General features: G+C 43.7%; 1 protein-coding gene across 1 annotated transcript; it reads right to left on the reverse strand.

The window, feature by feature from the left end:
- Window positions 1-9,103: 9,103 nt before the first annotated feature.
- LOC110888255 lies at window positions 9,104-10,462 on the reverse strand. The gene has a single exon (XM_022135788.1). It carries the CDS (start codon window positions 10,460-10,462, stop codon window positions 9,104-9,106), a length of 1,359 nt encoding a protein of 452 aa, XP_021991480.1.
- Window positions 10,463-15,636: the final 5,174 nt, after the last annotated feature.

The raw sequence follows: 15,636 nt of genomic DNA on the forward strand, positions 1-15,636 counted from the left end.
ACTGACAATCAGAATTAAATTTGTTTTTAACATTTGCTGATTAATCAAGATCAACGGTGTTGGTGATATGTCTCAAAAAACCGATATGATCCTCTTGCACAATCTCTCAAAAATAGTGTTCATTTTTGTATTTCATTAAATTCAAAAATCCAAAAATATTGTATTTTTGTTTGATATTTGAAAACTTCAAAAAGATTTTCGACAACAGAGTGTGAAGAACTGATTTTCGACATTTCAAGTGTAAAACATGTTGAACTTGTGGTTTGGGAGAGAGTGTGTGAAATTGTGAAGATTTGAAATGCAAAATTGGTTCATTAACTTGATGACTAAGTTTAATGTTAACCTACAATTTGATCTTCATAGTTTTTCTTATACGATTAGTTAATTCATTAAGTTGAATTACAAATTGTGTTGTTTTGTGATAGTGTATTTGAGTATTGCAGGTTTCTGATCCTGTTGCTACGGATAGCCAGGAGACTCATCAAAACCAGAGAAGAGCTTAAACAGAGAAAGCCAGGAGTTGATTTCAATGGTGATAACGATTTCCAGACAGAGATCCCAGCATGATGATAGGGGGAGTCTGACGAAAGTTAGAGCCAGAGAAAGATCCAGGCATATGATTCCAGGAGGAAGTTCCTGAAAAAGACATGATTCCAGGATGAGTTCCTGAAGAAGATCGAACAAGATTGAGGTGCTGTGAATGATTGAAGACTCTCACTGAAGATTCCGTCAACATCCAAGGGGGAGTTTATTAGTGCAGTTGTCTGTCGACTACATCTTTGTTCGAGTCTTAGAGAGAGAGAAAGACAAGTTGTTACGAGTTTCACTACGAGATTGACTACGGCAATATCCAAGGGGGAGATTGTTGATGCATATTTTGTCTATCGCCTTCGTCAATCCGAGTCGTAGTGAAAAGCCGGAAGGAATCAAGCGCAAAATGTCATATTTAGTTAGAAATGGCAAGGTGGCAAACTTGTAATTAATGAGAACTTTCATTAAGTTGCCTTGACCATATAAATAGGGGATTATGTCACTAGTTTAGTAAGACTTTTGGAGATTTTGGATAGGAGATTTGGAGAAGACTTGGAGAAGACTTTCTAGAGAGAGAAAGTAGAGAGAGAAAGTAGTATATTTGTGATTCTTGTATCGTTCTTGTCAAATTTAGCAATGGAATCACATTAGTAGTACGTTATCGTGTGTTAGGTCACGTACGTTCACGGATTCCGCACGTGAAACGTTCGTTACGCAATCGAACGGTGTCAAAACCGATCCTACAATCTTGACCATTTCCCATTTAGGCCCTTTCGTCATATGATGTTTTACTCAGTTGTATGCAAGAGAAAAAAGGTGTGGTGACTGTTAATCTATGAAATCGACGATGTTTAATGGTGGCGAGGAATCCAATTCAACGACGAAGAATCTCTGCGAAAATCGACGAATGAGGGTTCCAACAGTGGTGATGGCCGACCAACATGATGGTGGAGATAATACTTATGCCTTCTTTTAAGGCTGAAATGATGTTTCTAGCGTGATGGTATGTTATATGTAGTCGTAGATAGTAGATATCTCTGTTCTCTTCATTTTTTTTCACTTTCTAAAGGTTATCTTGCTTTAGGCTTTTTGTGTTTGCTTCTTTTGTTCCATAGTTGCAAGGTTGATTAGTCGTGTGCACGTTTTCCATATCTGGATCGATTTATATTGAATTTCTTCAACAAAGCTGTTGAATACCCAAATCCCGGCTGACATTAAATGGATCTTCGCTGACGTCAAGGATCCTTTATCTATATCGCTGCAAAAGAATAAACCGTTAGCCTCATCACGAGGGACCCTGGAGGGGGGATCCGTGACCAAGCTCCGGCGTGAGAGTAAGTAAGCTTGCCGGAGAATGAAAGGAGTTTATTCCAATGAGATTGATCACCGGAATAGTTCCTTCGAGGTGTGAATCTAATAAATGCTTGAGTGTGATTAATGTGTGAGAATATTGGTCGGAACCAATGAAGGGAGAGTAAATGAGAGTGTGTTAAATGTGTTCCTCCCTCTTGTTACCGTTTTTCTCTTCTTATATAAGCCAGTATCCTTATCTTGCATGTGGGAAATTAGTTGTCATGATCCAACGGCTTCTGATGATCTTCGGGGGGCTCAGACACGTGTCTGACCCCCAGCGGCGAAATGATGGCCTCATTTCATGCTTACGGCTGGAGAAGTACCATGCCAGCCAAGATGTCGATTACATCGGACATTAAATGCCCCTTTGCTTTTCTGAATTCTTATTTCCCGCTCGTATTCTTATGAGGAAAGCCTTAATGGAGAAGTAAACTTACCTGTGGGCCTTATGTGTTGGGCTTTTGTGGCATCAGCCCAAACCGGGTAAATGGAGCAATCCATTGGCCCGTAGTCAAGTCATCTTTAGTCCCTGCTTCTAAGACCCAAGGCTTATGATCTGGGGCTGAGCTATACTTGTTTTTTCGGGAGGTAATTTTTTGGCTTTAGAAACTGTGGGCCCGGACCCCAAGTGGTTATTATTAACCCTCTACTAGCCTGCCGAATATTAATGGCGGGGTTTAATCCCATCAATACATGTGCCCCTTTTTTGAATTTCGAAAGGACTTTGATGTGACGGTTATCATTGCTGCTAGTTATCTCTTTAAATATCCATTTAGCCTTTCTGAATTCTCATTAAGTTTCCAGTGTCATCCTCTGTTTCTCATTTCCTCAACATTTCTTCCTCTCGCCATTTCTGCATCTATTATGAGCCGTTCCGGCCGTTCAACGATAAGATCGGTCTTGACAGAGAAGGACTTGAAGTCCTTTGTCGAGATATTCAACATTCCTGAACAGTTTTCTCCTTCTTTGCCGGGTCCTAATGAATCGGCTGAGTGTACGCCGGACAGAATTCCTCTTTATACACTGGCAATTTCCTCTTGTGGAGTTCGGTATCCCCTTTCACCCTTTAAGGTTACGTTGCTTCGCCACTTTGGGGTTCACTTCTCTCAGTTGCATCCCCTAGGTTTTATGAGAGTGGTACATTTTGAGTTGTCTTGTGCAGCCGTTTCCGGCGAGCCCTCTGTCCCTTTGTTATGCATGTTCTATAAACGATCTCCGATGGGGATTGGTTTACCTTTGCTAAGCGGCAGAACAGTGTGTCAAAGCCCTGTTACTCTTTTATGCCAACTTCTACTTACCCGAAGGATTGGAAGAGTCGGTTTCTTTTTGTCTCTGCTACTATGATTCCAGAATCTCCACTGCCTAGGGATGCTGAGGCCGTTATTGAGGATGTTGTTCCTACCCTGTCTGCTACTGAGACCATTTTGTGGAAACGAATGTATGAAAACCCCACGAGGGCCTTTACTTTTTCCGAAGGGATTCTTGCCATGGGGGGTTGAGTCCTTCATATCCAGTTCGCCCCAAGGCCTTATTTGGCAAAAAGGGTATCTTTTATTCTAGGTCCACTGTTATTTCCTTTTGGGCCTTTGGTGTTTGTACAGTCATCTTTAGTGCTTTTTCTTGTGCAGAATTAACTTTGTAGAGGTTACTTCAAGGCGATTCCAAGGATGTCAAGTTTATTGTTGGTGATGAGGTTGATCCTGGTTTGAATGTGGAGGTACAGGTTACCGGGGGGTCTGCCCAGGTTGGAGGTTCTGTTGATGTGGGGGGCGATGAGGGGGTCCCTTCTGATGAGGAGGAGAGCTCCCCTGATTCTCCTCATGTTCAGTGTTCTGATCACAGTGATGATGAAGCCCTGGAAGTTTGTTTGATTCGGGCTACAAGCCCTAGACCGACTCCTGCTCCTCGTGATATCCGGGAAAGGCTCCGGAGTGCTAGCGGACAGAAGCCCCCTCCTTCGTCAAAGGCTGTTTCCGATCTTCCTCCTGTTGGAGTCAAGGGTTCCCTGTCTAAACACCTGAGGTCTTCAAGTCTTGTGAGCGCACCTTTGTTGGTAAGCCTCTTTTTCCCCCATTCTCTTTTTTCTATCTTTGTTTTGTCTTTGATGTTCCTCTTTTTGTTATGCAGGGGAGTTCTCATGATCCCATAGAAATCCCCACTGGTCCCTCCTCTTCCCGTGTTCGGGATAAGACTTCAGAGGTGGGCATAGCTCGTTTTTCTCCAGCCTTTGAACATTCGCCTTCTCATGCTACTGGGACCAGTAAACCCACTCTCCTTGAAGGTCCTGCTCATCGATCCCCTTTGGCTCCTCTATTTGCTGATGCTGTCCCTCTCACCTATGTTCCCAAATGGAAAGTTTCTCATTCTTCAGTGATAGGGACTCCTGAGGCTGCTAGGGATTTTCTTACTCATGTTGTTCCTCCCTCCCATAAGTTTGTGAACTCCGCTTTGAGGGATGATCTTTTCGAGGATCAGTACAACATGTCCCTTTGTGAGAGTTTTTTCAGGGGCGCTGGTATGCTGCAGCGGATTGATGATTTCAGGAGGACGAATGAAGGACTCAAGGCTGAGCTCAAGACCTCCCAATCTGTTACTGCCGATCTTAGATGCCAAGTTTTCGAAGCTGAGAGGAAGTTGCAAGAGGAGAAGGTATATAGCCCTTCCTTTTCCCTCTTCCCCCCCCCCCCCCTCCTCTTTTTTTTTTTTTTTTTTTTGATTGTTTGTAATGCTTCCTGTCCAGGGGACGGGAGCCATGTTGGAGCAGAGGAAGCAAGCTTGGGAGAGAGAGATGGCGGTGCTGGTGGAGGAGAAGGAGGAGTTGGTTGCTGAGCTAAAGTATCTGAAGGAAGTTGGCTCTGTTTCCCAAGAGCAGTTGAATACCATGTATGCCGACTATGGGATAACCTCTGATGACAACCATCGGCTGGCCAGGGAGAAACATTGGTTGATCACTGAAGGCTTTGGGGCTTTCCTTTCTGCTGTCTCTCAATCATAGGAGTTTAAGAGTGGTTTGGAAGAGGTGTATAGGGCCTACCGGGATGTTGGCTACCAGGCTGGGTTGAAGGATGGTTATGCTTATTCTGCTCAGGGTCTGGGTAGGAAGGAGACTCCGTTGTACAACTCCAAGGCTAAGAAGAAATTATCCAAGCTGGATGAGGAGTTTGGGAGCAAGACCCGGCCATTCTGAAGCAGATCCAGGAGCATCCCTTGATATCGATAGATGAATTAAAAGCCCTGTTTTCCTCTGCTGGTCCTTCCTCTCCATCGTCTTTGTCTGGGAGTGCCCCTAGTGATTTATAGACATTTGCTTTCTTCGATATGGTTGTAACCTGAATAATTATTTCCCCTAGGATACTTTAAACTTTTTGTGTTTGGAAAGGGGAACCTTTGTGTGGGGGTTCTCCTTGGTATCTAATCGTATGATCTATGACCTTGTGTGGTTGTCCTATCTCTTGCTTGTTTTTTGTTGTGTTGTTTGTTTTGCAGGGGCCTTTGCCTAGGAGTAAGCTGGTGTTCTCCTGAGGGCCTTCGGACCTACAGGAAGTTGTGCCTCGATCTTCTTGGTTGAACTTGTTGTGTTTAATCGCCTTGTATTTTATCTGTTTTTGGCCAAAGTTGTTAAGGCTTTTCGTTGTACATTTGTTTTTGTAAATGAATAAAGTATGATTTCTTTTTGTAGTTTTGTTTACAAAAATGCTCTATACTTGTGGTTTGTCTGATAAACCAGGATTGTCTGTTCGAGGCCAATCATAGGACAAGTTTATAACGTGAGATTATGTTTTTGGTTTGTTTTGTCTGCTTTCTTTGGGTTAGCTAGACCCTATTTGCCCCACGGCCGGGCTCTTGGCATGTTTGATATACCTTGTACACGTGTGTTTACTTATTAGTTAGGTTTTATAGTGTTTCTGGGCACGTCTGCCTAGATATAATACCTGCTATTTTGTCAAAAGAGGACATGCTAACTGTCCATTTTTCATTTACTTAGGGGATTTAACTTCCCAACATAAGTTGTTTACAAAAGATCTGTCCTTGGGGGTGAACCCCAGAATATCAGTTAAACATTACAAAAGTGGCTCCTTGGTCGTTTTTTCCGGGGAGTTACCCCTCACATGTGGTACTATCTGAGTTGAATGAGGTTCCATGTCCTGGGGACCTCCTTGCCTTGGAGCATTTCTAACTTGCAGCTCCCTTTGTCGTTTGCCCAGATGACTCGGTAAGGCCCCTCCCAATTGGGGCCTAGCTTTCCGGTGTGCTCCTATAGGCTGGCTTCGTTTGCTCTTAGCACCAAATCTCCTGGGACGAGGCTGAGCTTTTTCATTTTGGTGATGTAATAACTTTCCAGCTGCTTCTTGTATTTGGCCTCCCTGATTACTGCTAACTCTCTTCTTTCTTCCAAAAGGTTCAGGTTCATCCGGAGGTCCTGCTCGTTCTCCTCCTCCCTGAGCTTCATTCGGGCAGTTGGGGATCCTATTTCGGCCGGGATAACAGCTTCCGTCCTGTAAGTTAGGCTGAAAGGAGTTTCCCCGTTACAATCTTTAGGAGTGGTCCTATATGCCCATAACACAAATGGTAGTTCCTCCAGCCATCCTTTTTGCTTCCTCCCGAGTCTCCCTTTCATTCCCTTGATGACGATTTGATTAGCTCTTTCTACCAATCCATTGCTTTGAGCGTGGGTGATGGAGGTAAACACTTGCTGTATGTGCATCTGTTCACACCAGGGTCTGAAGGGCCTTCCCGCGAATTGGACGCCATTGTCACTCACCAGCTCCTTTGGGACCCCGTATCTACACATGATGTTGTCTAGCACGAATCGCTTCATTTGTTCCCCGGTTATTTTTGCTAAGGGTCTTGCTTCTATCCACTTAGTAAAATAATCGATGGCGACTACCACATATTTGACCCCTCCTGGACCCTCCGGGAATGGCCCTATTATGTCGATGGCCCACTTCTGAAAGGGCCAGGATGTTGAGATGGGTAACATTGGATGCTTGTGTTGGTGGGTCATAGGTGCATGTACCTGACAGTTGTCACACTTCTTGATCTCTTCGGAAGCTGTTTCGTACATTCGAGGCCAATAGAACCCCGCATTCATCGCCTTCGCTACTACCGTCCTTGGCCCCGAATGCATTCCACAAATTCCTTCATGCATTTCCTTGATCACGTATTCAGCCTCTTCCATATCAACGCATTTCAGGGACGAGCCCAGGTATGATCTTCGATACAGCTCCTCGTCAATCAATTCATACTGCAGGGCCCTGACCCTCGCCTTTCTAGCCGCCCACTCCCCCTCAGGCAGGGTTCCGTCTCTGAGGAACTTTATAATTGGTGTCATCCATGTTTCTTGTGCATTTTCAACTGTAACTACCTCTTCTTAACCGAGGGAGGGGGAGGTCAGGACTTCCACTTTGACTTCCCTTGCCAGGTGGTCGAATGCTACTGAGGCCAGCTTACTAAGGCCGTCGGACTTTCTGTTTCTTCCGCGGGGGATGTATTCTAGCTAGAAAGTCTTGAACACTTTGGCCATTTCCTTTACTTTCACCACATATTGGGCCATAGTGCTATCTTTGGCCTGGTACTCTCCTTGATATTGTTTGACTACTAGTTGTGAATCGGTGGTAGCCTCCACATGCCTTGCTTTCATTTTCCTTGCCAGCCTCATCCCTGCTAAAAGGGCTTCATACTCTGCGGTATTGTTGGTATTTTCGAAATCGAGTCTTATGGCGTATGTCAACTCAATCCCCTCAGGACTTATCAAGGTAATGCCTGCTCCACTTCCTTCTTCACTAGCTGCTCCATCTGTGAATAACTTCCATACGGCCTTATCTTCCTCCTCTCTCTCTTTTCTTTCCAAGGCTTCCCATTTTTGGAGTTCTTTTTCCTCGTCCTCCGGAACTTCTGCTAAGAAGTCGGCCAGTATTTGTCCTTTCATGGCTGTTCTGGGTTTGAATTCAAGGGAGTGCTCTCCCAGTTCTACGGCCCACTTAGCCAGTCGTCCGGACAGCTCCGGCCTTTTAAGCACCTTCTGGAGGGGCTGATCTGTCATTAAAGTGACCTTGTGTCCCTGGAAGTACCTCCTGATTCTTCGGGATGCAAAAACAAGGGCTAATGCTAACTTTTCCAGTGGCATGTAACGCTCCTCAGGGCCCTTAAGTGTTCTACTGATGAAGTATATTGGTATCTACTTTCCCTCCCATTCCACCATCATAACTGCACTTATGGTTGTCTTCGAGGCTGATAGATATAGGAGCAGATGTTCCCCGGGTACTGGGGTAGCCAGGGTCGGGAGTTGACAGATGTAATCCTTCATCTCTTGGAAAGCAGCTTCTGCTTCAGAAGTCCATTTGAATCTATCTGTTTGAAGGCAATCCTTCAACACCTTCATAAAGGGGAGGCTCCTGTCGGCCACTTTTGATAAAAAACGGTTTAATGCAATTAGTCTTCCATTCAGCTGTTGGATATCTTTTAGGGACCTGGGGGATTTCATTTCGGCCACGGCCTGGGTTTTCTCCGGGTTAGCTTTGATTCCGCCTTTGGTGACCACTACCCCCAGGAATTTCCCTTCTTCTACCCCGAAACAGCACTTCCCGGGGTTCAATTTCATATTTACGTCTTGCATGGTTCGAATTGTCTCAGCTATGTCATCTATCATAGCCGCTTCGGTCAAACTCTTGATAACAATGTCATCTACATACACCTCCAGGTTTCGTCCCCGTTGTTCCCTGAAGAGGGCATTCATGAACCTCTGATATGTTGCACCCGCGTTTTTTAGCCCGAAGGGCATTTTGGTATAACAAAATGTCCCCTCGTCTGTAATGAAGGCGGTCTTCTCCTCATCTTCCATTGACATTTGAATCTGATGGTACCCTTTATAAGCATCCAAAAAGCACTTCAGGGGGTACTGAGACAAAGAGTCCACTTGTACATCTATCTCCGGGAGGGGGTAGCAATCCTTGGGACATTCTTTGTTTAGATCTTGAAAGTCAAAACACATCCTCCACCCCCCATCTTTCTTTTGAACCATGACTGGGTTTGCGACCCAGGACGGGTACTTTACCTCCCTAACTATTCCAGCCTTGAGCAGTTTTCTGGTCTCTTCGCAGGCAGCTCTCCTTTTACTGGGACCCATGCTCCGTTTCTTTTGTTTAACTAGCTTTGCCCAGGTGTAAGTGTTGAGCCGGTGTTCAGTTAGGCTCCTGGGGATTCCTATCATGTCCCCGTGTTAAAACGCGAATACATCTATGTTGAGGAGGAGCAACTCTTTAAGGGCGCTTTTGCATTTATCACTCAAATGGCTTCCTACTTTGATCGTCTGCTCAGGGAACCTGTCACAAAGGACCCATTCTTCGATCCCCTCCTTTTGGGGTTTCCCGGGCGTCTCCTCCTCAGACACAGAAGAGATTACTTCATATGCGGATTTTACCCAAGCTAAGCCTTTTGGTGTCTGAAATACTAGGGCTCCGTGTGGGGTGGACGCTTGTGCTTGCAAATCCCCAATTCCGGACCTTCCTAAGATTGCGTTGTACTTGGAGGGTGCCTGGACCACTGTGAAAGTCAGGTTTATAGTTCGAACACGGTCCCCGACCCCAACTGTGAATGGGAGCCTGATCTTTCCCAAGGGGTGTGATACACTGTTGTTGAACCCTACCAAGGGGATAGAATCTTCTTCAAGCCGATCTCTTACATCTCTGTCGAATCTGAGGAAACAATGTTCATATATTACTTCGACCCCAGATCCCCCATCCACATGTATCCGGGGTACTTTGTGACCCGCTATTATGGCCGAGATGTTGAGGGGGAGTCGTTGCACTTCGTTTTCCTCCAGGTGTGGCATGAGGATGGGAGCTCTCATGCAGTCTGGGGAGCCCAGGATTCTGGCCTTTACACATCGGGTGGTATCGAATTCATTCCTCCTTCTAATCATGTCCACATCTGCCCTCCCAGGCTCCCTTGCATTTCTTCCCTTGCGATCCCCTCCTCCCTCCTTGATCTCCTTAACTAAATGAACCAATCTTCCCGTTTTCACTGCAGCCTCTATCTCTCTTTTCAGATACATGCAGTCATCAGTTTTATGGCCAAACCCTTTGTGGAAGTCACAATACTCGTTTGGTTGTGCCTTTGGTCCAGGTTTTATGGGTGGTGGCCTTGGAAAGGAGTCCTTCACCCTCTCAGTGGCCAGTATCTCGCTCGGGGTTTTGGTGAGAGGGGTGAAATTGTCAGAGTAAGGAAGAGGGCCTCTCCCCCGAGGTCTATATGGGGAGTATGAGGGTCTCGCTCTATCGTGTAACATTCTATCAAAAGCAGGCTTTTGGGAGTAAGGTGTACCTTTGTCAGGAGGTTTTGCAGTCGGAGTGACCCTTCGGGGTGTGACGTTTGTCTCCTCGGCTTTGCTGACTATGTCTTTTCCCCTGACGAAGGCTCTGACCCTGTCCCTGTCCATGAGGTTGTCAAATGAGTGGGGGAATTCTTCCCCCAGTTTCTCACATAGTTGTGCATGCTTTAGCCCGTTTATGAAACTGCTGATTTTCATGACCTCCGGGACATCCTTGATGTTCATGCTCTCCTTGACAAACCTCTCCATGTATTGGTCTATCCGCTCGTTGTCCCTCGGCCTTATGTGTAGGATCTCGTTTGGATTCTTGACCACTTTTCTCTGCTGGCCAAAGTTCCTGAGGAACTTCTTGCTTAGCTCCTCATAACTGTCGATTCCTCCTGGAGGGAGGCTGTCAAACCAGAGACGAGCTCCCTCCGTCAAAGTTTGTACAAACATGTGGCACCAAACCGGCATGGACCATCGCTCAAGTTGTCCCGCCCCCTGAAGGCATGGAGATGATCTTCAGGGTCTCTTGTCCCATCATAGCGGTCAAAGTTGGGGGGTAGCTTCGTTTTAGGGGGCATTGGTGCTTCTGCAATCCTCTGAGTGAACTTTGAGACTTCGGCCAAGTCCCGTGGCAGATAGGGCTGATCCAGGCCGTCATCATTTTGATTATCCTTTTCTTTCTCCTTTCCATTTGACCTCTTTCCCGTGATGAGCTCTTCCCTTTCCTCTGAGGACATCTGTCGAAGGGCTGTCATGAATGTTTCTAGTGGGTCACCACTACTGCCTTTGTTTTGAGGGTCTGCCCCTTCCTGATTGGAAGGTGTATCAAAGGAAAGTCTAGCCCTAAGGCTGTTAAGTTTTTCTTGTCTCTCCAAATCTTCAAGACACTTTATTAGTTTTTGTTGGACCATGTTCCGACCCTAAACAGTCAGTATAAGGATGTTCATCTTCACGTATGAAGGCGGAATCAACACAAATGAAGTTACACAGCTTTTCTAGTTCAAATCCTTCTCTTTTATTGCTTTCTAATATAGTTTTGACAGAGTTCCGGTAACAAAGCAACGATACAGGTCCGCTCCAACATTCACAAGTAAGTGAACAAGTTCGCTTGAATCACCTATATATAGTGTGGCATGGTTCGCTCCAAGAGACATGACAAATGAGCGAACCAGCCAACTTGACACATAAGCGGACCAGTTTAACGACACATGAGCGGACCAGCCTGATACCCTAAAAGCGGACCTATTTTATAATAACATGACTTTGACTTTCTAGATCATATGTTGACCTATCTTGACTTAAAACATAATGCAGACGTAGTCAACAGACATTCCATGCATCAACAGACTCCCCCTTGGATGTTGACGTAGTCTTCAGCTCCAGAGTCTTCAGTCTTGGTCTTTTCTCCAACTCTTTGTCTTCTCATCAAAAGCACTCTATCTTCACAAGCTTCAGAATCACTATCTGACTCTAACTTCCATCTTTCCTTTGATTGTTGATCCAGACTCCCCCTTTCACAGACTCCCCCTCTCAATATGCTAGAATCTGAGAAATCTGGTTCAAGCTTTGACATTTAGCTTCCGTTGGGAATAATGAAGTCCAAACCTGTTACTCAACCAATAACATTACAATTTTATCTTTTCAATAATAAATCACTAACACAATCAGCTTTAGAAATCCACTCAAGTATTCAGGTCCAAGTTAATGACCCTGATTACTTAATTAATCTACCAAGTTCAACTTAATGACCTTGGTTGATCATTTGACGAGACAAACTGATTTTGAAAACATTTTCACATTTTCTAACAACAATGTAACAAGCATCAACTTAATGAACTTGTTTTATCTTTTGAAAACATCTCAATTTCTGACAAAGTAAGCTCTCCTCATTCTTCAGCTCAGAACTTTCCTGCATCTACTTCAATCTTCGAGAATCCAACAATCAACTCTCTACTTTGGTTTGTCAAAAAATAAAGCAAAAATAAAATCTTTTTGAATTTTATAATGTGTTCTAAACTAAGAAATGAAATACAGAAAACTTAAATTGCGGAAAATAAAGAAATTGAACTATATACAAACTTATTTTTGGCGAGCGTGTCAGGGAATCATATCAGCTTTTCAGACAAATTACTAGTACCATTAAGCTTAATTACATGCTCAGACTTAAACAATTCACCTCGATTTTTGATATACTGATCCATCTTAAATTCTCACACAGATTTCAAACTATTCAGGATACGATTTAGATGACTTATGAACTTAGCTCAATTCATGTGTCCCACCTCTTGAATATACTCCCGTATCCAGAATCCCAATATTCAGTCTTACAGGTGAGTATACTACAATGATATCTGTATATAAATTAGGTATGCGAGGGCCGAGGGATCTCAGGTCGATACTTCCGTATGCGCAGAGAGATATCAGTTTTGACTTTTCAGTATGTCCCCTTTAGAGGATCTTTTAGTTACAACAGCAGCGACTATTAACTTTATTGTTTCATCTGCATGCTGAGGGTTTATGCTATGTTTCAAGCATTTGGTGAAAGTATTATCCAAGGACTAGGTCAGAACTTCCATTCACCAGAAGTCCCGGAATAATACCCCAGACATCATTGAGTATAAAAACCTAGTATATCAGAATACGAGACCTTTCAAATGAGATTTCAGGGGTTACCTATATATCCAAGTAGTGTTCCCCACGAATTTCACAAGCTTGAAATTTTAGGTTTATATCCCGAATAAATCTACTAACTGTGCGAAAACCTATCGACACATCATTAGTGAGACTGTTTAACTCATTTAGACTTTACAAATCTTTAGCATACTGTAATTGTCTAGCCGATGTACTATCATTTTCCCTTTATACACAAGCTCTTTTTCTGATTTTATATTGTTTTTGTATTTTGAAAATTTTATCATGTTTTTGTATTTTTGCATTTTTTTTACTGTTTTTGTATTTTCTGAAAATAAACTATATACATCTACTCCCCCTAAATACCAAAACAAGTAAAAAATCGACAAACCATTGCAGATTGTTTCTCATCTTCATCCGCAACAGTACTCTCATCAACGCCAATTATGCCATCCGACACCGAAAGAAGCTTCATACCATTCAGTTTTAACAAATATTTAAACCGATTTTTATCAAAAGCTTTGGTATGTAAATCAGCTTTCTGTTCGTCAGTGTGGATTTTCTCAATTCGTATCAACTTTTTCTCGAAACAGTCGCGAATAAAGTGATGACGAATTTCTATATGTTTAGTTTTAGCGTGATGTATTGGATTCTTAGTTATATTTATTGCGGCCTCATTATCAACAAACAGAGGTGTGTTAAGAAACTGCAAACCGTAGTCGCGCATCTGTTGTTGTATCCACAGGATCTGAGAGCAGCAACTGCTAGCAGAAACATACTCTGCTTCACATGTAGATAACTCCACAGACGTTTGTTTCTTACACTACCAGGTAACCAATCTAGGTCCAAAGAACTGGCATCCTGCAGTTGTTGATTTGGTATTGACTTTGCAGCATCCGAAATCCGAATCGGAATACCCTTCAAGCGTAAAGTCGCCTTTTCTAGGATACCACAACCCCAATGTGGGTGTTCCTTTCAAGTAACGTAATATCCTCTTAACAATAATCATGTGCGAAGCTCTCGGGTTAGATTGATATCTTGCTGCGAGGCACGTTGGGTACATGATATCAGGACGTGAAGCAGTTAGATACATCAAAGAACCTATCATGGAACGGTAAAACGTTTCATCAGCCCTGTCTCCGGTGAGATCTGGGTGAATCCCATGATTTGTTGCAAGTGGGGTAGCAGCTGGAGTAGAACTTGACATTCCAAATTTCTCTAGAATATCATGCACGTACTTCGTCTGGTGAATGAAAATTCCATCAGGTAGTTGTTCAACTTGTAGACCCAGAAAGAATTTCATCTCCCCCATTGAAGACATTTTGAAATATTGCTTCATCACCTGTTCGAAATCTTTGCATAATTTCTCATTCGTTGACCCAAAAAATTATATCGTCTACGTAAATCTGAACTAGCAGAAGATGTCCGTCGACCTCTTTAGTGAAGAGAGTGGCATCCACTTTTCCACGTATGAACTTGTTGGCTAGTAGGTGTTGAGACAAAGTCTCGTACCAAGCTCTCTGGGCCTGGTGTAAACCATACAGCGCTTTGTCCAATAGGTAGACCTTGTTCTTATGGATTGGTCAGTAAAGCCCGGCGGCTGACCGACATAAACCTCCTATTTGACCTTCCCATAAAGAAACGCCGATTTAACATCCAACTGATAAACTTTGAAGTTCTTCCAAGACGCAAATACTAGGAAAATTATGATTGCCTCTAGTCGTGCTACAGGAGCATAGACTTCTGTAAAATCAATCCCTTCCTGTTGACTAAAGCCCTGAACAACGAGTCGAGCTTTGTTCCTTACAACCACTCCTCTGTCGTCTCTCTTACACTTGAATACCCATTTCGTATTAATTTTCCTTTGACCATCCGGTAAATCCACTAACTTCCACACTCCCAACTTTTCAAACTGACTTAACTCTTCTTGCATCGCAATGACCCAAGAGTCTTCAGTAAGCGCCTCTTTGTAAGTTCTCGGTTCGATCTGCGAGATAAAACAACTTAATGAAAATTCAGTTTGTAAAGGTGCTACTGTAGAATAAAAACATGTTAAGCCCTGGTCTATTTGACGTCTTGTACGAACGCCTGAATGCAATTCTCCTATGATCAACTCCTCTGGATGATAAGAAAGAGTTCGCGGCATCACTTCGCTTGGAACATCTACATTTCCCTCCAGATTAGTAACATTCTGATCTGCATCTTGTTCACCAACTTGATTTGTTTGACTTGATATCTGGATCTGCTCCCCCTCAGAATCTGAATCACCATGGTCAAATACTGGCATGTTATCAGCTTCTTGATCATCATTCACTGCCGTCTGATTACCAGGAGCAACGTCATCATCATGTTCACCAGCATTACTAGGACCTGCTTCATCGTCATTTGAAGTTTCCCGAGGTCTTCTAGAATACTCCGCTGGGAACCTTAGCTGCGACTCATACTCTCGCAAAATATCCAGCTCATCAAAGAAATCTTCATCTTCCTCTGATTCTTCTCTCATGTCAAACGAATCCCAAAGTTTGTCATAATGATAATGCCATGAATCACCAGGATTCTGTGGCGGCATAGTGTGACCTTGACACTCAACATTCGCTGCTTCAATAATCCGCCTCTCACTTGGAACGAAGACACGTCGCAATGGATTGGCATAACCAACAAATATTCCCTCAATGCACTTCGAACCAAACTTTCCATTGGGCTCTATAACTGTACAGGGTGACCCGAACGGTTCTAGATACTTCAAATTCGGCTTGCGGTTATTGATTAGCTCAAAACATGTCTTGTTGACCTTCTTGACAGTA

Source organism: Helianthus annuus, chromosome 2, assembly GCF_002127325.2.
Source record: "Helianthus annuus cultivar XRQ/B chromosome 2, HanXRQr2.0-SUNRISE, whole genome shotgun sequence".
In the NCBI taxonomy this organism is placed as follows: Eukaryota; Viridiplantae; Streptophyta; class Magnoliopsida; order Asterales; family Asteraceae; genus Helianthus; species Helianthus annuus.